Below are 20614 nucleotides of genomic sequence, written 5' to 3'. Positions count from 1 at the left end.
CATTGACTTTAGCGAATTACAACCTGCTCTGATACTACCTTAGATTCTTGTAGACATCGTAGGTAGTGCGATTGTGTGTTATGTTCATCCGAGTAAATTTCTGAAGTCGTTCAAGACGGACGAGAGCGATGTTCAGCTTGCGATTAACGCTTCATTCCAATTTCAAGGTTGGCCTACAACGGGATGAGAGTGGGTGTGAAAGGGGTTCATTCTTAAATTTTGAATTCTGAGAATGGCCCGTCAGTACAGGAAGTCGAAGTTCTCTTTTAGCTGAGAAACGACACGCTGAAACACCTCTTTCTGAAATGCGACATCATCCAGACTGCTTGCTCGACAATCAAAATTACACCGTATACATCTCCGCACGGCATCGCTGTATTTCTCGCCTGCGTCGCTATAGAGTTCGTCAACTATTCTGTCCGCTGTGTACCATTGCGTCCTCATGTCTGCACTGAGATCTCCCGAAGATATAGGCCCATCCTCTGGTTTATGAAGTTCTTGGAGAGACTTTCCGTACCAGAGCTCGATGAGAAATACCCCAAGAGAAAAGAGCGTCGGATTCCGGATAATCCGGCTCATCGAGGTAGGTATGGGACTCGATTGGGATGCTTGCGCTCCTTGATTGACATGTTGCGAAACGAAAGGGTGATTGTACAGGATACTGCCCGAGCGTTCAATGAAGAATATGTTTCCTTTTCCCCAATCTTCAAGCCAGGGTGTTTCGTGCAGCTGCAAGACGCTGGAGGCAAGGGTGACGGCTAAGCGCAGGCGATCTTGGCGGGTAAACTTAGAGTCGCGCAATATCTGGCGGAGAGACGATACACTCCAGGACTCGGGATCGATCGGTGGGTCCTTGTGGGGGTAGATGAGAATCCCATATTTCTGCTTCGCATACTCAGTGACGAGAAGCGGGAGGCAGACATCTCGCTGCGGTTTCTGGAGCGTACTAATGGCAGCGCATAAGTCTTGGATCGGCTGTAGGTTAGGGTGCGGGTCGAGAGCTGCCCTGACAGCTTTCTTGGCCTGGGCTGCAAATCGAACTCCTTTGGCCCCGCGGGGAGGACAAATTTGCGAGGGGGGTGAGCGTTTCTCCTCCAGTGTGATCCTTACGTCTGCTTCCTCCCATATCCACGGAGACGTCACGGGAGCGTTGGGCTCCTTGACGTGGTGCTGGCTATATCGAAATAGGACGTGGAATGGGTCTTGCATGGACTCGTCTTCACTATCGCTGTTGTCGTCACTCGACATCTCTTCCATTCTGGATTCGAGGCGAAGATTCACGCTGTGATCGGCGTGACATGGACATTTCCATCCAGAACTGAGAGCTGAGTAAAAGCCTTCCGCACGGTCGTGAATGCTTTGGAATTTTGGCATTGCCTGGCGGGTTGTCTTGGCGCTGGCATTGTAGAGGTTTTCGAGGGATATGGTTTGAGTGGTCATTCGGTAGAGGGCGAGGTTCGCTGCCCGAATTGACCTCATCACATCGTCGTAGTCAGATTTATTGAGGCTGAATCGAAGCCTTTTGTAATGCTCTTTGAAGGCGCTCTGGTCGTGAAATTGAGGCTGATGCAGTTAGAAAAATCATGTGACAGAGGTTTTGGGTTTGGAATGATATAAGGTAGCGATCAAGGAACACCACATACCTTTCCGGAAGCATCCAGCTTCAATCTCTGCTTAAAAGTGCCCAGGGCCGAGTTCATCGAGATGATAGTACCGATGTAGGAACCGTAAGTCGTGCCGAGCCGGTTCATTAACTTCTTGTCGAACTTCACGTCTTTCCATTGAGCACCACATGGATCGGCTAGGAAGTCCGCCATCTCTTTCGGCCGAACGACGCCGATAAGAAGCATGTTGATCGAGTTCAGGCACATCGTATTTTCTGTCCGAAGCTCCACGACGAGGCTTTTAATTCCCTCGCGGTACTTCCAGTAGCGTTTTGAGACGGCAATTCCTTTTCCGTAGAACTCCAAGCCGGCGAGAATGAGTGGAATCGAGCCTAGGATGAGCCCCGCGGTCTCGACGCCGGTCACCATGTTGTTGATTGTGTTGTTGAAGGAGGGATGAAGGAAAGAGCGAGCAAGGCTGAGAGGAGCTGAAGATGCGGCGCATAGAGCAAGAAGGGAAGTAATTCTTTTGGCCCCCAAAGTGGCAAGGCTGAGAGTGTACCCAATTCAAACCTCCTCACATCTCCATCGTTCTCTCCACAATAACAAAGACGGTTCAGTCATATGGCATGCGGAAGATATGGAGACTCTTCACCTTTCGTCCCAGGTTACAGACTGCGGGGGCGGGTTTCTCAGCCTTGTCGAAGCGCTGAAGCATGCCCCCCACTTCGCAACGCAAACGTCACCAGGGAAAGTCAATGATGAGTTCGATAGGTTCAAGATATGGGCTGGGAATGTTGCCGCCCACCGCAAAGGGCGTCGAAGCCTCGAGTACCGCCTTCGCGATGCTGAGCACCTCAAGAACGAAGCGCAGAATCTTCTTACAGCCTTGCAGGAGTCTTTAAACCATGGTAACACGCTCTGAAGATTCAGATTCAGATCTCTCGTAACTTTACTGACATTATACCAGGCTTGAGTATTGTGAAAGGAGAAAGAGTTCCCTGGGATGAAATGTCCGACTCTGACACAGATTCCGAGCCTGAAGCCGGATCATCAGAGATCAAGGCTGAGCTATTGGTCGGCGACACGGAATTGAAGCAGATATTTGCTGCGATCCGGGATACTATCACTTGTCTTTTTCGATTGTCAATGGCTATCCGAGATCCCGCTCCCAACACCCAGTCCGGCAGTACGATAATAGTCGACAAGTCGTACTTCGAGCACTACGATATCGAACACGTGAAAGAAAAACTCCCCGGATGCGACAAAGATTTGACCGAGCGACTTGGAAGAGCCATTTCAGCTCGGCGCCAGTATCTAAACTACCGCGAGGAGCATCACAGGAAGCTGACGAAAGGGATTGAGAAGCTAGGATTTGAGGAGCCGAAAACTGAACACACAGCAAACAGCACTGAAGCCTCACCAATGCCAAAACTTCTCAGTGTTTCCAAAGACGCTAACGAGGTGATGGATGATAAGGTGATGGATGACGGTGATGATGGGTTATCTCAAACCTCGTACGCGACATCAATCAATGCGACGTTGAAAGTGCCGTCTTTGCCGAGGGTGGCCCAGGAGAACGAATGCTATGAATGCCCGCTGTGCTTTATGATATTATCTATTCGCACAAAGCCGGCTTGGAAGTAAGCGGCTCTTATTCATTTCCCAATCTACATCGCTAATTTCTCGTAGGAAACACGTGTATCGCGATCTTCATCCTTACTGCTGTACCTTCAAGCATTGCACGACAGCAGACCGCCTCTATGATTCTCGACGTGCATGGTTTAAGCACGAGATGGAAGCCCATAGAACTCTCTGGCAATGCATCGAGGGTTGCGAGAAAGACTTCTCCTCTGAGAGAGACTTTGTTGAGCATGCCCAGCAAGTGCATCCCGAAGTAGCAACAAAGGACGCCATTTCGATCCTCAAACGGACGTCGATACGAAGCGCAAATAGCATGCAGCATACCAACTGTCCGATATGCAACGAGTCTCTAAGTCTCCACGCGCTCCAGAAACATCTCGGACGCCATCAAGAACAACTTGCGTTGTTCGCTCTACCTGCTAGTGTCGATGATGCCGACGATGATGATGATGCCAACGACAACGACACGGAAGATGACAAGGACAAGGGCAATGATACGGAAGATGATGAGGACGAAGAACCGCTTCCGACGAGGCAGAATACAGATCGCTTTGGTTCAACCAGACTAGCGAGAGAATGCGCAAGGGGCGACCTCAATGCAGTACAAGCTGCGTTCCGCGCTGCACCAGAAGAGCTAAACCAGGATGACTCTGGCGGCAATACGCCCCTCCAGATAGCATCATTAAACGGACACACGAAGATCGTGAAATTCCTGCTGAGTCAAGGATCTCGACCTGACTGCGAGTCGAACGATGGCGACAGCCCCCTTATTGATGCCGCAGAGAATGGCCATCTAGACGTGGTGAGACTATTATTGAGAGCTAATCCCAATCCCCACCACCAGAACAAGAGGGGCCAGCGAGCTATTGATGTGTTGAGCGACGACAATGATAACACGAAGAAAATCGAAACGGACCTAAAGTGGGCCATGCATAGAGTCTACTCGCAAAACATTGAAATAAACGACCTTCGCAACCGCTACACACTTACCCAAGGCGCTACTCAAAAAATGATCAAGGATGACACAGGCGCCGATGTCGTGACCATGGGCGAGTATTACCCAGACAAGAGAGGTCGCCATGCAGCCCCGCCGCTGTATTTACACGTCACCAGCACTTCGAGAGAAGGCCTCGACAAGGCCGTTGATAAGATCCACAGTCTCATAACACAGGAGCTGCCAAATGTTGCGTATATCGGGAAAGGAAAGGGAAAACTCAGTAATGACCCTACCCAAGACAACGTGATAAAGGAGCGCTCTCAAGAGGAAGACAAGTCTTCCGACGCCAATATAAAGACAGACGCCACAGGAGGGAACATTGCCCCCTTCTCTTCGAATGTTCCATTGGAGGCAACTGCATCTCCATCCAGTGGATCAATACGTGGTGATGTACATGTCGATGAGCAAAATACGCCGGCACGTCTCTCACTAGAAGCATTGCGGCAGGAGAATAGCGACACCTCTAGTAGCCATGACAAGGACTCTCCAGGCGATTCGGAGGAGGCGAGAGGAAGAGAGTCTACTTTGGAAGGGCAGTCTACCAGCCTTGACCATCGGGATGGTCTTAGGGGCCGATTACGGCATATAGCTGAGGGTATTTTCGGTGGCAATACTGCAGCACAGTTAGTCCAGGACCAAAGAAAGAAAGAAGGGAAAGAGCCAGGGGAAGAGCCAAGCCAGGCGGCAGTACAAAATACGAAATTAGCAAATATTCAAGGAAGCAAGGAGCTTCTGAGGTCAATAAATGAGGCGCGCCAAAATAAAGGCAAAGACTCCATCACAAATGACGGGGAGATACTCCAGAGGCCTCAGGAGGAGGCAATACAGGCATTCCAGGCCGACATGGCGAAGTTAACCCAAGCGGGATTAGACGCTACATCATGGCTTGGGAGGGCGACAGTGGAGAGTGCTCAGAGGATTAGATTGGCAGAGAAGGAAGCAAAGGAGCCGCGACAGGGAGCGATCGATGGAGCAATCGATGCGTTTAACAAAAAGAAGCGGGAAGAGGAGGAAGAGGCTAAGGCGAAAAGGCAGAAGGAGGAGCTTCTGTTCCAGCTTGGGATTGAAAAGAAGAAGCAGGAAGATAAGGACAAGGCCGAGTGGGAGGCTTTCCTTCAAAAGCAGAATGCTAAACCTGAGGCTCAGATGCGACAGCGTCTTGCTCAGTTTGGCTTTCAGGAAAACCAGATCCAGGGCATGATCAAGCCCGAAAAGGCTGAGGAGCTCCAAGTCGGCCATAACCCTGTGCATCTAGGAGGACATCAACCCACGTACATTAAGGTTCACAAGGACTATATTGCCATTGAAACACTGGTGTACTTCGATATTCCGTGGGAGTATGATGCCGTAAGTTATTCCTATGCCACATTTTCCTTTACTAACCCTTCATCCAGGCCAACCCCGACTACATCATCATCCTCCGCGAATTGGGCGATAACGAGACTGACGTCCTGTTCGAGCACACCCGCCGGCTGCGATCACGTAGCACCACTCGTCTCCAAGAGCACGTCACCGTCACCGACGATAAGCCTCCTTATGCCTGGTTCCGCAGACGGGAGCGGGAGACCCAGATCCAGTCCATGATTAAGCCCGAAAAGGCTGAGGAGCTCCAAGTCGGCCATAACCCTGTGCATCTAGGAGGACATCAACCCACGTACATTAAGGTTCACAAGGACCATATTGCCATTGAAACACTAGCGTACTACGATCTTCTGTGGGAGTATGATGCTGTAAATTATTTCTACCTATGCTACATTGTCCTTTACTAACCCTCAATCCAGGCCAACCCCGACTACATCATCATCCTCCGCGAATTGGGCGATAACGAGACTGACGTCCTGTTTGAGCACACTCGCCGGCTACGGTCAGACAAAATCAAGAGATAGGAGGGGATGAGGTCAAAGAAGCGATGGGCGCGCGTCTCGATCATCGTGGCATTCTTACAAGACCGCGAGTCGCATAAAGTCTGACGCATCTCATTTATGAGCTTGACTATAACAAGGAAGATTCATGCACAATGCCCTAAGTCAGTTAGGCAAGCAGTCTACACTCTAGACCCTGTGAGAGCAGGCTCCGTCTTGTGCTCAAAATGTTGGCACGTCTCAGTCAACATAGGAAGACGCGTCCTTATAGGGCTGGTTCCCAAAGAGGGCAAAAAGTGGGAAACAGCCGTTAAAGGGCCAACGTTGATGAAATGGGCTCCTAGATGCAAGGGCCGTTTCGGGCTTAGAAAACTGACTGAGATATTTATCCAGTAATCGACCTGCTCACCCACTGCTCCACTACTCACTCACTGCCTACCCACCGCTGGCCTCTCACCTACCACTACTTATCCATCACCACTACTTCAGTGCTTACCCATTACCACTCCTTATGTCACGGAACAGAGGAGATCATGCCATGTACCTGATATGTTGGATGATAATGATGGAGAGAGAGAGAGAGGTATCCTGGGGGGGTGGCGGAGGTCGAGGCGGGAGATTCGGCCAGGGAGGGCTGCTTGAGACTAGTTTCAGTAAGGAGGTTGTGGATGCTAGGCCGCTGCGGTTAAGAGGGTCATGAGGCAGGATGTGATGTATGTGCTTATTGTTAACTTACCGTCAGAAAATGACATTGCGAGGGCGAGGGGGAGGCTTGGGATGGAGTGAATTTGGAGAATAGTATCTACGGACTCACAAGTATCCCCAAGATCCTAAGGTCATTCCCACCGGCGTATAGAGTGCGGTTTTTAGGTCCCGTGAAATTTTCACGGAGGTCGCATACTCCACTGATCTTCAATTGAGCTTTTCCATGTTGTCCCCTACCCGCATTTGCGCAATACCCTCAGCTAATCTCTCATCCATCTCTTCCCCTAGTGTCGCCACGGCCCATTCACACACTCTCATTGGGAAAAGAGTTATAGGCCAAGCGGTCCGCAAGTGAGTGGTCGATTACATTCCTAGTGGCTGAGATTAGGGACTTGCGAGTTCGCGGCGGTCTCCAGGGAACCCTCTCCCGAGTGTTCAAATCTGTACGTTGCTCTGGCGCACCATCTAACGCATCGAGGGGTATGATCAAGTTGCTAGGGATTCTCAAGGCAATTCGGAGCCCTTTTTCTACATGCCATGGAAGCATGACTCCTCTACTCAGTCCCGCTTCCCTGACAAGTTTTAGTTATAGTTCAAACGGTGAGATATCATAGTCCGCCACGACATTGTGTGTAGGCTATAAAAGCGAGTGCTAATACGCTTTGTTTTGCGTAGAAAGACTTTCATAAAACTGAAGCTCGAGTTCGCACGCGAGATTTTATACCCGCTCCGTCTGACGAAAACGTAGACATGCGATCAAAAAAGTGAAGAGTGGCAAATCGCATAAATTCGCTCTTTGCGATGAGGAATCAACTCATTTAAGTTTTCTGGGATGAATTAATGAAGAAAAGCACGAGTATAGCGTTTGTTGGTACATAGTTGCAATCCTACAGCGCGCATAGAAAGCACAGGCTAGATAGTCGATGCTAGTCCAGCTAGACTAGCAAGACTACCGCCCCGAAGAGTCATCTATGTACTATGGGTACCTCAACGCATTACTCAGGCTGCTCCTCCATTACCTCTTCTAGATACGGCTCTTCCTCTAAGCCCCCTTCCGCACTGATCAAAGCCACAGTTTCCCACGCCTCCTCAAACGGGACCCGATGTCTCTTCCACATAGTTATCTTTATCGCGTAATCTCCAGGGAGCGGCCAACGCTCTTGGCCCTCTGCGTTCACCCACTTCCCGTCCCTTTCCATAACAATGACCCTGCGATCTTCGGTTGACTGCTTGTCCAGTATCAAGAAGTATCGCGTATGGATAGTTAGAGGTTCTCGCTCAGCAAGATCAAGAACGGTGTCTCTGATCTCTTGCCAGGTAGCTGAGCTGAACTCTGTTTTGTCTGTAGTACTGATTCGCTCGGTCTCTTCTTTGAGATTCTCCTGTGTGGGCGAGTGCACGAGGATGTATGGAACAATGAGTTTGCCATCTGGAGTTGAAGGAGGAATTGCAGCTGTTTTGGCAAAATCGGCCCATTGCTAGTAGTCGGTCGGGTGAGTATACGTTCTTAATATCATTCATGGCCAACGTGGAGATGACGTGGAAAACGTACCTCGGGCGTGATGTCATATGTCGGGATGACAAGCGCGTTCATTGTGCGATGGTATAAAGATGCCGGGAGACTCTAGGGTCCAGAAATGACTAAGATAGGAGCGTGAATGTCGCGGGTTTGATTTGTAGTGAATTTGTAGAGGGCTCGAAAGCAAAAAGTCGTAGATCGATTCGATCGCGGCGCAGCATTATCCTAGTACACCAGCAAGTCGGTCCCGTACTCCGTACCCAGACAAGTAACTTAGAGCTGATCCGTACTGCCCTTCCCCACGAAGCGTTACCTTGTTCAAAGTTAAGACCTTTGGATTATTTGTTGGTGGACGGGAGTTCATAACATAAAGCTTGATAATTTCAGGTGGGTACATCTAAGACCAGCCTGAGCCGAATTGATCACGTGAGTAGCTGTGTACATTGGGGTGTAATAACAGGTTCCTCTACATGACGACTCCGTGCAAGGGTAGGTGTGCTGCTAGGACTGCGCGATTTGGCTAGATCAACTTAGCAGAAACGATCCAGATAGTTATAAAACCGAAACTTAATTTCGCCCAAGGAAACGGTAATGACTGAACGGGCGATCCAGTTCCTGAACGCCACTAATTACTTTTAGATCGGGATTGATGATCTTTAGATTAGGAATTAGGCACATTCTTGTATTCCACTCCCAGAACTGCCAATTCGTAAACCAATACTACACGACAAATGATGACAGACATGATGGATCTTGCCATAATACCAAGTACATCTTTAGGTCCCAGAAATATTGTGCTAGACAGAATGAGAGTTCCAAGAATAATATGAAATATAACTAAGACAGAATAAAACCATGCTAATAACGTAAAGCGTCGACTTTCGGGAATGAGGGTAAATGGTATCTCTCCTTTCGATTCCTTAAGTGGCCACAAAAAATCTCGATGAGCCGTCTTTTTACAAGCAGTGAGCATGCTACAGATGGCGGACTGCGGCCTTTTCCTTTGATTTTCCGGAGCTTCGGGACTACCAGCGGCTATGCTCGTAACCACGTTAGCAGCTGCTGGCCAGCATCGGCTCCTATTTCTAGAGGCCTGTATCCAAACAACCAATCTTTCATAACGCGTGCCTGCACAAGTCCGCTTACATACAATTGCAAGCTGAATGAGAACCAGACAAACGTCCAGCCATACCCTAACACCTTCTCGAGATGTGTGCTTTCTCTAGAAGGGTGAATTTTTTTCCATGCCCAATGCACCAGGTCCTCGGATACGATGGCCAAAGGCTGCGACATGAAGAAGGCCATCTCGCCCATGTCCCTACGAGTGACATTGAACATCTGGACCTGGTGAAAGAGGCAGCTGATGCCGAATGAGATGAACAGTTGGCCGTAGCTGGAGGCTAGGCTGCCCTTACGAAGGCCCAGAAAGCGAGCAATGCGTTTCGCGGGCTGGGACAGCAACTACATGTTCTGTCAGAACGTTCATCTCTTTGGATCGAGATCATTAATGAGGTTCCACTCACCCTTCGGCATACCTGGTGGTAAGTTGCACTACGGAATGTTATGTAAGCGCCTCTCACAACTTTGTTCGTCACCCTTGCAATATACATACCTCCACATCTGCCTCACGCTCCATGCATCCTTCAATGGCCCCATTAGAGGCGGCCATTCCCACGTCTCCGTCGTCCCAGTCGCAACACCCAGAGCAGCCGCGAGTCGATACGCACAATTCAGCCTATCCCATACCCACGTCGCACCTGACCACCCCACAATGGCATTTGCAACAGCTCTCTTAACATGTTCGTCTGGCCCAACTTGCGCTCTCAAAGCACACCCTAGCCCCAGCGCAGTCAACGCTCCCACAGACTGCGCATAGTAGAACACCGTCCACCGTATCTGCCAGCCCACATATTGCCACCTCGGCAGCTTTGCATTCGAGTCCGCAGGAACACCTTTCACCTGCCAATTCCATCCAATTCCCCTTTGCGCGGGCAGCATGAGCCGAAATGCCCACTTCACTCGCTGTGAGAAAGTGGTTAGATCCTTCCAGCGCTGAACCTGGGCGGCAACAGCGAGATTCTCGTCCCTGCGCTCCTCATCTATAGATTGCGGGCCAACGAACGCAGGCGCGCCCTCGCCGTCTCTGGGCGTTAGAAAGACAAAGTCTAGGTACCATAGAGGAATGGCGATGAATTGGCTGTTGTTGTAGTAGTCTGAGGAGGGATCACCAGTAGTAAAGCGCGGCCAACGGGCGCATAGGTAGAGCAGGAATGGGAATGTGGAGATGCTGGCGAGGCGTGTGTTTTCTGTTAGGAAGGGTAGCAGGGAGAGACCGAGACAGACGGGTGTGTAGTAGGCGGGAAGGGGCTTGCGCTCTGAGAGGGTAGGATAGAGGGACGCTAAGACATCCATGAGAAAAATTACGACGTTGAGACAAGTTTTGGGATGGAAGAAGGGACAGAGATTAGTTCTCAAGGCAAGTGATTGCAAAGATCGGCGCCACTAAGTCACGTGAGCTTGAGACAGCTACGAGATATCTGACTATGAAGCTGTTACTGTCTCTAAGAAGAAAACACTATCATGGCCATAACGTGACCTTCATCGCGATACGTCTCTCTCCATGTTACAGCGTCATGTGCTTTTTGGCACATGATTTTATCACGTGATCTCGCTTAGGGCCAGCCGTCGTGAACAAGAATGGCCGGCTCTTGGTAGAGTGCTTGGTGTCTGAAGTCTGCATTTATTGTGGGTGCTGCAGCAACTTCCGGAGAATATCTGAAGACGAATCTGGATGGGCTAGAGACTTCTTTCGCGGCACGCAGTCCTCCCATGATTCGTCTATTACGATCTCACGGCCACCGCTATAATCGGCACGTCTGACAACAAAGTGGTAGCTTTCATGCCACGAAACTTCAACAGATACAGATGGTCCCTCTTCTGGAGCATCCAGAGGCCGGAGAGTTTTGATGAATAGCTTGCAAAGTTCGCAGCTAGCCGTCGAATGATCCGTCGCAGCATTGCCACTGTTATGAAGAACCTGTTCGTAGTTGGATGAGTGAACGAATATCGGCTGAGATGCCTTATTTTGCCATCGAATTTCTGGGAGGTCTTCTGTTGGGTACGTGATTAGGTCAGAAGTCACAAGCATTTCGAGCAAAGACTTGATGCCTTGACGGAATCCGGCATGTAAGCATCGGCGCATGATTGCTCCCTGTCATAGCCATGTCCTTCCTCGCTAATTATCCCATGGTTCTCATGGCGTACTTCTTCTGTTGACTCGATGCTAGAGAAGTTGGACATGGGATCCATGGGAAGGTGAAATTTTGGACTGAATCCAGCGTAGGAGACTGGGTTTCCGGTTTTTAATCAACGCTCGGATGTGCGAATGCGGAGGTAAGCGCGCATAGATGGATAGACTTGGATTTGTGTAGCTTGATGTTCGGTCCCTAGAAGATGTCGTGGTGAAGGTGCTTGTAGAGAGGCTGGTGTCGGGGGCTAGCTGAGCCGGCTGCTAAACCAGCTGCCTCGCGGGTGTGGTATCGTATTCGGGTCGCTGAAGTGTGGGGGCCAAAACCCCATGAGGGCTGATATAGCAATATAAGTAATCGGTGTTTCAAGTCTTTCAAACTTAGTCTAGACTGACGGATTCGCATATATTCCATCAGCCTCAAATGCTCCTCAGCCCACGACTCTCCCTCCTTTCCCGTCGCTTGATTTCCAAGCCTATGCGTCGCTGTTTCTCATTCTCTTGGTCCCATGCTCTCTTTCTCGTGCGGAGTCTCTTTCCCGCTGCAACAAGCGCTCTATCTATGGAAGTCCTCTGCTCATTTATTGTTCGTATATGGGCAAGTACCCGTTCGATTTCCATTCTATTCTCTTTCCTCCTCTTTTCTACCCGACTCACATAGGCTTGTCTTTCCGCTCCGCTCAACGATGCCTCATGAGCGTCCACTGAACGCTCCCTCGCTTCCCTGTAGTTTACCCACACTTGAAATAGGCGAAGTTGTGTGCCTAAACTTCGATAATCTGTTGCAATTGCCGCCATCTCTGCACGAAGACCGAGAATCTCGGTTTCCCACCTCAGCTCCTCTGATTTTTCATCTAATGATGCCCGAGTCCTCTCAATCTCTTGGTCACGGGTTCTTTGGCAGAACTTGCGCCAGTCCTCATCGCTCATGTCGCCCGGGGATAGCTGAACTTCCTGCGTGGGTCGCTCCCGGCTGCGCATCTTCTTGTACACCGCATAATGGTCGTGCAGCAGGACGCGGGTATAGATTTCGAACCTGCGGAACGAGTCGTTGAGTATCCTGTTACGAACGAGTAGCAGTTCAGTGTTAGTCGGCATACCTAAGACAGATGTGTCGTCTTGGATCGGTTTATCTCCAAGTTCTCGCCCACTGTAAGCGAGGTTGATCTTCCACCCTTTTTCGCGGAGCTCGAACACTAAAGGAGCGAAATGTCTCAGCTCACGCAGGCGCCCTGCTATCTCTATTATGAGCTCTCTTTTCTCGGGCTGGTCTAGCGTGCTAAGGTTTCCGAGGAGGTATCGTATGTGGCTGTGGGATTTCCAGACCGTCTCGAACCGTCTCTTGCAGATGCTCTCGTAGTCACGATTTTTCACCCCGAATGTTGTACATTTATCATGTCGTATCGTGGTATACGCGTTGCTCAGGTCGAGCTCTTCCTGTATCCATAGGCGCCGAACGAAGGGTCTTGCCACGACCCCAAGTCCAAAAATGTCGTCGTGGAGGAACCTCCAGATTTCCGAGCGGGAATTCTTTTCGAATTGGAACAAGACAGCCTTGAAGAACTCTTGCAAGGCCTCTGTCGCAATTTCTCCCCCGACGTACGCGGGAAAAAGGTATCGGGGTCGACCCAGCATTTCCGCTAGCTCTAATGGCTTGGGATCAACCACGGCTTTAATTCGAACACTTTCTGGGAACGCTTCTTTGTACACGAGGTCTCGGAGCTCACGGGGCAAGGTTGTGCGGAACTGACGTGCGAAGCCACGGTATGCAGCTCTGTCCGAAGCGTATGCTTCCCTGAGCAAATTTCTGCGACGTGTTAAGAATCAAGACTCGGTAGGGGAGCAGCGGAGAAGGTTGCGGAATTCCATACAAGTTCTCTTCATGAGCAAGCTGCGGCTCTCGTCTATTTTCTAAAGCTACCTTCTTCCTTGGGGGTTGCCACCCCTCTTTGTCCTCGAAATCATGTGGCCGCTTCCGTTGGAGAAAAGAGCTCGCCCTGCTTAAAAATAGGGGGAACGAAGAATAAGTAACATTATATGCTTCCAACAGCTTCATCTTAGTCGTGGTGTTGGTTGAGGATGCGGTTTAAGACTGCGAAGAAGAAGCGACTTTGGTGGATGGCAAAGGAAGTGATAGTATGACTGAGCTCTGAAAAGCGATGAGGCTACCAAACGAGTCTGCTTATATGCGAAAAAGACACGTCGTCAGTGACGTGGCTAGAAGAGATGACCCGTGGTTGAGGCATCCCGTTCTGGCGTTGCGACCAGATTTCATCATCCCCGATCTCCGACTTCGTTTTCCACGGCTACAGGGCTATTTAGTATCCTTCGTCTAATTTACGGCGTCAAGGTCTTTACATCATGTTTATTGAATATTAACTATGCCAGGAGTGTCTTCAAGGTACAGGATGATGCGTAATCAAACAACCAGAGAGTTTTGATTTCGAGTGAAGAGTCAAAACCAAGAGTCAAAGGCCTGCCTGATGCTGTCGGTCTAGAACGCAGTCTCAAGACGTTTACATCACGTGAACCCCCCTGCGGACCATGCCAGGGGCGCTTGCGTGAGATTCCGGGGTGTGCAATGCAAAAACGAAAGTGCTGTGATTCTGACGGGGAGTCAAAACTAAGGGGTGAAAGGCTAGCTATCGTCGTCATTCTAATCTACGCTCTCAAAATCTTTACACCATGTGGATCTCATGATTAACTATGCTGGGGGTGTCTTCAAACTATATCAGAGTGCGCAACCCAATCACGAGGGAGCTCTCATTTCGAGCATCAGTCATATCGCATTAATTTATGGGTAATGATCATATTGCATTAGAGGACGGCTAGATGTCAACCCTATCGCTCAGTCCTTCTGACACCTATGAAAGCCCTTCAAGCCTACTTCGACTCGGCAACCTCCCCGCCAAGGATCTACCAGATACCGCCTGAAAGCCGACGCTCACGTCCAGTGAAGACGTCTATGACCCGTTGTACGAGCTCTCCCGGGTCTTGATCGTTGTGGAGGTCGAAATTGCGGCTGATCTCGATCGTCAGTGCCGCGAGGTTGGCCGCCTCGACGCTCTCCAGACTGTTGATGTAGTCTTGGGTGATATCGGCGCGAATGAGGTGGACGATTCCGCCTCGGAAGACGAGAGCTGTGATCTGGGCCTGAATTAGCTTGTGCCTCCAACGCGTTGGATTTGGGAATATTATGTACCAGGTAAGATGCCTTCGCCTTGCCCATTGCGCGGAGCTGAGAGTGGTGTGCGCACGCCGCGGAGACGAGTAACTGGGCCTCGGAGGGAGGAGCAATGCCGGAGGCGTGCTCGTTGTTGGAGGAGGTTAGGCACTATGCATCGAATTAGCTCAATGTTCTAGAATGTCGCGAATATTGAGGAGCCGTACCTGAACGGGCAGCAGTTTGCCGCTGAGTTCTCTCTCCATCACGATGTGTGTGCCGCGGGTGAAGACCGTCGCGTTCTGGTTCCATCTCTTGGAAATTTCTGCACCCACACTAACGTGTCTGTCAGTCAAAGTCCTGACTACTTTGTATATAACAGCTGACTTACTGGACCTCGAGGTCGCCATCCAAGTTGTTGACGATGATTTGGGCAGCTCTCAGGAGCAGCTCTTTAGCGAATTCGAGCACCTGGGGGGTAGGGGCTGGTGGGATCACGACTCCACCGGAATCATCGTTGTCGGTCACGGATGCGAGGTCGGAGGGTTTCTGGGACTGGTTGCGCATGTTGTTAGCTGGCTTCACTTCTGCTTCCTTCTGGCGACGACGCGCGGGACCGGCCATGGTGAGATAGGCGAGGCGATGTGGTGATGGCGAAAGACGGTGTCGGAGGTGGTTCGCAATTGATTGCCGTGTTGAAATAGAAGACGGGCGGCGCAGACGCGGAAAAAACCGGCCCGTAGAGCAAGAAAAGAAGCGATGTCATCGCGATTCACCTTCACCCGTTGGCTATGTGATCAGCATAGCCATGTCGGCTTCTTTCTCCCACACTTACCAAAAAGCAAACTCAGCATTGGTGATCTCCTTGTTTGGCTCTAGAAGCTTCCCCCACGGCGAATCTACTGGACCCACCGATGAGTATCGCTCCATCGGTCCGCCTCTACTCTCGTACTTCGCGGCCTCGTAGGACGCGTCTATCGCAGCCTTCATCCACAGAGCGGAAGCATCGTACGAGTGAGGATGGCATGAGAGTAGATGACCTGATCTCCGGTCATCCTCTCGCAAGAGGTGAGATGGATGGTCGCTATTGGACGAGAGTTCGAGGCTGATGGGGTCTCGACACACTCATGTCACTCGGACGCTGGGCATGGCGGCATCGTGTGTGATGGACTCTGATGCAGAGGTAGATCTCATTCGTTGATCACGTGCTCTTATCGGGAATAATGGAGAAAAAGATACTGAGAGTGTAGAAACACGTTGAAGGATTGGGAGATTGTACAGGGCGAGATGCGCGATCAGGTAAATGCGAATCGATGAGCTACAAAGAACAGAACACGCTCACCAGACGGCTCTGTATATACCTACGTCCTCCTGCTGCCTTTCCCGGCGATGGAAAGCTATGTATCAGCTTCCTCGCGCATCAACTATAGAAACGCTCGTAAAAGAGCCCGTTTTTCGGGAGCAGGCCGTAGATTGTCAATGCTGCTACGTTGGTGCTTGTCAATGCCATTTATTGGGATTGAGCTCGATCTCGAGCCGATTCGTGGTTTTGCTGAGCATGCCCGCGGACCCACGAAGCATGATGTAGGCGTAAGAATGGTGTTGATGAGATGAGATGAAAGGAACGACGTCGATGTCGCGCTCGGGCTACTCCGATATCGGAATCAGCACGAGACGCCATACCATCTTCGAATGTTTTCCCTTCATCTTTACCTACACGAGCTTCGAGCAACATGAGTTGAGCAGACTTCCAAACTATCTCTTCATTGTCCCCAGATTTTCCTTTAGTGGCAATTCGGATGACAGCGAGCTAGTGGTACAGATCCTTGGGGATTAGGCCCGCCAAGGCTGTTCCTATTGTTTCGACTTCGCCTTCAACCACCACCGTCCACCGTCCTCTCCTACAGTTTCACGAACAAAGCGGACGAAATCCCTTCGTAATTTCCCATAAGCTCTTGATGAGGGCCTGGTACGCGCAAGCTCTTGGCTATACCATTCCGCTCCCCCCCAGTTGTCTTTAATGTCAGCGAAGCTTCGGGAGGACAACTTCATCTCAGTTCACTCGTTCTAGACATAATTGCAAGACCGCTTTGTTGAACGCACATGCTAGAACGGCATTGTTTGTCTTAGTAGTCGCGTTGGATTTGCTAGGACCGATCTATCGGAATCGATCTGCTGGAAGTTAACTTTCATTAGCCACAGCGACGCTGCCAATATGCGATGGGAATGTGAGCCTGTCGCGCCAATGTTTATTGTCCGCGAAATACGCTAGGAACACTCGCTTGTATGGACCAAACCCGGCGGCTCTCCAGTTGCAGAACTTGAAGTCCACCTCGAATCTTAACACGCAACGACCAAGCCGAGGCTTGAGCACCGAGCAGACGTTTAGTATTGTTGCCACGTGCTGTGGTTATCTCCTTGCTTCGCTCGACGAGGTGCTAACGTGCGGCGTCGTGGTGGCCACACGCCCTCTGCTAGTTTCATTGTTGATATCTTTGTCCACCAACGACAGGGGATGCTGGTCAATGTTTGCCGATATATCCCTTTCCAAGAAACTGTGTCGTCGAAGGCGCAATTATCGCATTCCATGACTTCTAGTCTAATGCTGACGTACTATGATTAACCCCTAGAAGCCAGTCTGATTTCGCTGCGAAAAAAGGTAAGGTCCTCATCGAACAACGAAGCATCTCCATCATTGCTATGTTTATCTCCTAGTATGATCATAGTATTGCGCCTTCCTAACTTCGTCTCATGATGCAGAGACTTGGAGTTTTGAACCCCGTGTCGCACCCCGTAAGATTCGGGTATGATTGCGATACTTCCGTTGTTTGTGTTGAAGGCACGAAGCAACTGAAAGACATTCGTATTACAACAGGTGGCTTGGGTGAGTGCCCAGTGCGATTGACCTCGCTGGCGTCATGACCTCTTACACGTCTTTCAACCATCCCCACTCGTGCAAAAACATCCACCTTCATCAACACTATTACCTTCACGACTCATGCAGGATGCGCTTAGCTACCAAGCACTAAGATTATAGGCAGAGCGTGTCGAATCAGCTACGGAACTTTTCAGCAAAGCTTTCGAATCAGATCCAACTATCGCATACTGTCTCGCAAACCTCACACAGAAGCAGCGTGATGATTGCCGGCCACGAGTCATTCGTGCCATCATCACGGCTGCCACATTGAATGCCGGCACAATCGATGAGGTCAATGATTGGAAGTGCTGCGGTGCCGTCTTGACCCCCGGCCATATGATGGACGACTTTATGAGCCTAATCCGGTCTGGTATGCCTTTCGCAATGTGGTCCATGGGTTTTTGGGGCTGCTATGTGAGTAACCTCCCTCCAAGGATCTCGGCGCAAGCGTCGCTAAAGCTTTTTTTTCCAGCGTGCTATAACGGAGATGGGACCGATGTCAATGGCCTGCAAAGAAAAGGTCTTACCTGGCCAAGGAAAATGCTACTATATACTATACGTTGCCACTGCTCCATCCGGCCGACGCCAAGGGCTTTGCTCCGCACTTGTCAAACACTACCAACAGCTAGCAGTGCGAGATGAGGTCCCGATATACCTAGAGGCTACCTCCAGATACTCCTGTTCTCTGTACCAAAAGCTTGGATTTTCGGTCGTTGACGAATTTACCGTTGGAAGAGGAAAACACGCGACGGATGGGAGGCTTGAGGACGGTGGACCCGGAGTCAAAATATGGGGCATGATCTGGAGGCCGGAAGTCTGTACGAAAACATGAATTTCTTGAAAACGGTACATAATGATACTCTGAGCCCAGTTCGAACTTCTCGCAGATGCTACCGCGCCCAATGCCCAATCCTCCTCGCAGGACTTTTTATCACCTGCATCCCTCCATCCGACCTAGTCACATCAATAGATGGACGCTTTTGAGCCCGTACTGTTGGATTGAACTTCCCGGGCTGAGACTGCAGCTGAGCCCGTCTTCCGTTACTGGGTGCTCTCGTCAAAGCGGTTGTTGATTGCGTTTCTTGGCGTGGTGATGGAGGCAGTGGACGCGATGGCGGTGCGGCTGCTTGATGAGCCGTGCTGGGTGAACCCATTCCATCTTTCACAAACTCTGGCCTGCAAGATACCTCGCTCTTCATAATAGTGGTGAAGTATTCATACCCTTCGCCGGAAGAGCTTCCAGACTTTACTAAAGCCGGCGACATCATCAACGTAACTTCGTGGGAGGTACGGTTCCGATCGATCTCTTCGTATACATCCATTGAATCGGGATCCAGCTCGATCGAATACCCTGCTTTGGCGTGCGGTATGCTAGGATGCCAGAACGCCTTTTGTTTCCACATATCGGCGTCAAGATGGATGGCTTTTCGGAGAATTGCCTTCAATTCGTCTCCAAAAATTTGATCCTGCGACTCGCCATTTGTGACCCACGGGGACACGATTTCTCGGATCTTCGTGACTATCGAAGGGATAAACATGTCAAAGCACTTTTCCTTGTTGGCTCCTTGCTTGCGCTCTACAAGGACTGTGGTATTGGCTCGCCATGAGAAGTAGTCCTTGACATAACCCTCCAGAACGGGGTTGAGTTTTGGGATGTTCTTCATATTCCGGATACCTTCTCCGATTAGCCTATGTTTTCTACAATGGCATTCTCTCTTACCTGGTCTTAGCTGAGAGGTCAGTTCTTGCAAAGATTTCTGATCATCGGCTGCCCAGCACACGCCCTGACTTGCCTGGCCCTTGACAGGAGCCTGGCTAGTTGGTGCAAATATATCCACACGCAAGATTGTCCATATGTAAGCTTGGATCAGCATTGGCCGGTGTTCCTCAGACTTCATGTAGGATTTCCAATACTTTGACAATCCAGTCAGCTCGGCGCTCACAAATTGATTGCTTTTCCATTTGGCGAATGAACTCAGCTTTCCGCTGAAGTGCTGATTTGCCCAACCTCTGATCCGATACCGTAGCTCAGACCATACGGAGACGAAGTGCTGGTCTTCGATTGTATGAGTAATGGTCGCTTTGGTTTGAGCTAGATGTGCGGATGTCTCCCTCCACTCCTGGCGGAGGCTTTCATTCTGAGCTTTGAGTGATTCAATCTCCTCGTCTTTTTCTTTCTTTTCATCCTCACACAACGCCAGGGCTGTTGCCAACTCCTGTTGGCTAGGTGGATATCTAGGCTTAGGTACGCCCACCTGTCGTCTATGAATACCTGAGCTGGGAGTAGATTCGATATGCTTTCCGGAAACCCCATTGTGAGGCATGTCGCCGGCGGATGGTGTAGCCGTAGCTTGTTCGTACGGTTTGGGCTTATATACTGGGTCTGACTCCTGGTCGTAACTCGACCTTCGAAGCGGAGTCGCAGACTTGATTGGTGATGACCGCCCCCGAGCTATGACACCGTCGCTATCCTTTCTGACAGGCGCAGCGTATGGCGATGTTGATACGAGAGTGCTGGCTGATGAGAATTTGGTGTCTTTACGAGGCAGTTCGGGCCGCTTCTTTGGTGCATCTATCGACGAAAGATCAGTCTTTTTTTAGGTGACCAGAACGCAGCAAGCATATTTTTGATTCTTACCATACTCATTGTGTATTGCAATACTCGATTGCGCGTTGGCTTCAGCGCTGGTGACGACCTGGGTGGCCATTCTTACACCTCGATCTTGGGGGGTCCAGAAAACACGCGGAAGGAAGTGGGTGGATCAACGACATCCCCTCAATCATATTCCATGCGGCTCTGCATTTATTATTGGCTCTCTGAATACAGCTGGTGGCTGTGATCTAGAAGCTGATGCATATCAGCGGGACGCGATGATCATGCAAGGCTAAGAAAAAGGAATGCCTGCGGCCCCCACAAAGCTTCACCGGAAAGATTGACCCATGGTACTTATACGCC

At 50.3% G+C, this 20614-nt stretch overlaps 11 protein-coding genes across 11 annotated transcripts; 4 read left to right on the top strand and 7 right to left on the bottom strand.

Moving 5' to 3' along the window:
• Window positions 1-121: 121 nt before the first annotated feature.
• BDZ99DRAFT_554877 (uncharacterized protein) lies at window positions 122-2089 on the bottom strand. The gene is made up of 2 exons (XM_033727138.1): window positions 1644-2089; window positions 122-1563 (listed from the first exon to the last, which is right to left on the bottom strand). Exons 1-2 carry the CDS (start codon window positions 2031-2033, stop codon window positions 241-243), a joined length of 1713 nt encoding a protein of 570 aa, XP_033581325.1. The 5' UTR covers window positions 2034-2089; the 3' UTR covers window positions 122-240.
• Window positions 2090-2244: 155 nt separating this feature from the next.
• On the top strand, window positions 2245-3705 carry BDZ99DRAFT_380858 (uncharacterized protein; the record flags this gene model as incomplete). Its single annotated transcript, XM_033715209.1, has 3 exons — window positions 2245-2515; window positions 2575-3247; window positions 3297-3705. Coding segments are annotated over 3 exons (1353 nt in total), but the record flags the coding sequence as incomplete, so codon positions are not given.
• Window positions 3706-3801: 96 nt separating this feature from the next.
• BDZ99DRAFT_342728 (ankyrin) lies at window positions 3802-4122 on the top strand (the record flags this gene model as incomplete). Its single annotated transcript, XM_033714395.1, has 1 exon — window positions 3802-4122. A coding segment is annotated over one exon (321 nt), but the record flags the coding sequence as incomplete, so codon positions are not given.
• A 1191-nt stretch (window positions 4123-5313) lies between these two features.
• On the top strand, window positions 5314-6122 carry BDZ99DRAFT_355888 (uncharacterized protein; the record flags this gene model as incomplete). The annotated part of the gene is made up of 2 exons (XM_033714611.1): window positions 5314-5592; window positions 6027-6122. Coding segments are annotated over 2 exons (375 nt in total), but the record flags the coding sequence as incomplete, so codon positions are not given.
• Window positions 6123-7639: 1517 nt separating this feature from the next.
• Window positions 7640-8585, bottom strand: BDZ99DRAFT_567991 (uncharacterized protein). Its single transcript, XM_033727749.1, has 2 exons — window positions 8365-8585; window positions 7640-8290 (listed from the first exon to the last, which is right to left on the bottom strand). The coding sequence occupies exons 1-2, from the start codon at window positions 8404-8406 to the stop codon at window positions 7808-7810; spliced, it is 525 nt and encodes a 174-aa protein (XP_033581321.1). The 5' UTR covers window positions 8407-8585; the 3' UTR covers window positions 7640-7807.
• Window positions 8586-9366: 781 nt separating this feature from the next.
• On the bottom strand, window positions 9367-10743 carry BDZ99DRAFT_380904 (uncharacterized protein; the record flags this gene model as incomplete). Its single annotated transcript, XM_033715212.1, has 3 exons — window positions 9367-9792; window positions 9867-9882; window positions 9944-10743. 3 exons carry the CDS (start codon window positions 10741-10743, stop codon window positions 9367-9369), a joined length of 1242 nt encoding a protein of 413 aa, XP_033581320.1.
• A 328-nt stretch (window positions 10744-11071) lies between these two features.
• On the bottom strand, window positions 11072-11533 carry BDZ99DRAFT_516956 (uncharacterized protein; the record flags this gene model as incomplete). Its single annotated transcript, XM_033725121.1, has 1 exon — window positions 11072-11533. One exon carries the CDS (start codon window positions 11531-11533, stop codon window positions 11072-11074), a length of 462 nt encoding a protein of 153 aa, XP_033581319.1.
• A 385-nt stretch (window positions 11534-11918) lies between these two features.
• BDZ99DRAFT_235517 (uncharacterized protein) lies at window positions 11919-12754 on the bottom strand. The gene is made up of 2 exons (XM_033713559.1): window positions 12679-12754; window positions 11919-12614 (listed from the first exon to the last, which is right to left on the bottom strand). The coding sequence occupies exon 2, from the start codon at window positions 12557-12559 to the stop codon at window positions 11999-12001; it is 561 nt and encodes a 186-aa protein (XP_033581318.1). The 5' UTR covers window positions 12560-12614; window positions 12679-12754; the 3' UTR covers window positions 11919-11998.
• A 1608-nt stretch (window positions 12755-14362) lies between these two features.
• On the bottom strand, window positions 14363-15532 carry BDZ99DRAFT_460018 (uncharacterized protein). The gene is made up of 4 exons (XM_033719296.1): window positions 15133-15532; window positions 14969-15077; window positions 14781-14912; window positions 14363-14725 (listed from the first exon to the last, which is right to left on the bottom strand). The coding sequence occupies exons 1-4, from the start codon at window positions 15363-15365 to the stop codon at window positions 14495-14497; spliced, it is 705 nt and encodes a 234-aa protein (XP_033581317.1). The 5' UTR covers window positions 15366-15532; the 3' UTR covers window positions 14363-14494.
• Window positions 15533-17787: 2255 nt separating this feature from the next.
• Window positions 17788-18490, top strand: BDZ99DRAFT_380243 (uncharacterized protein; the record flags this gene model as incomplete). Its single annotated transcript, XM_033715180.1, has 2 exons — window positions 17788-18072; window positions 18131-18490. Coding segments are annotated over 2 exons (645 nt in total), but the record flags the coding sequence as incomplete, so codon positions are not given.
• A 209-nt stretch (window positions 18491-18699) lies between these two features.
• BDZ99DRAFT_567987 (uncharacterized protein) lies at window positions 18700-20366 on the bottom strand (the record flags this gene model as incomplete). The annotated part of the gene is made up of 4 exons (XM_033727748.1): window positions 18700-18781; window positions 18829-19333; window positions 19379-20230; window positions 20297-20366. The coding sequence occupies 4 exons, from the start codon at window positions 20364-20366 to the stop codon at window positions 18700-18702; spliced, it is 1509 nt and encodes a 502-aa protein (XP_033581315.1).
• Window positions 20367-20614: the final 248 nt, after the last annotated feature.

This window comes from Mytilinidion resinicola (assembly GCF_010093595.1).
Source record: "Mytilinidion resinicola strain CBS 304.34 unplaced genomic scaffold BDZ99scaffold_4, whole genome shotgun sequence".
NCBI classification, from domain to species: domain Eukaryota; kingdom Fungi; phylum Ascomycota; class Dothideomycetes; order Mytilinidiales; family Mytilinidiaceae; genus Mytilinidion; species Mytilinidion resinicola.
Note: the sequence above shows the minus strand (reverse complement) of the source record. Positions and strands in the feature narration are given on the sequence as shown.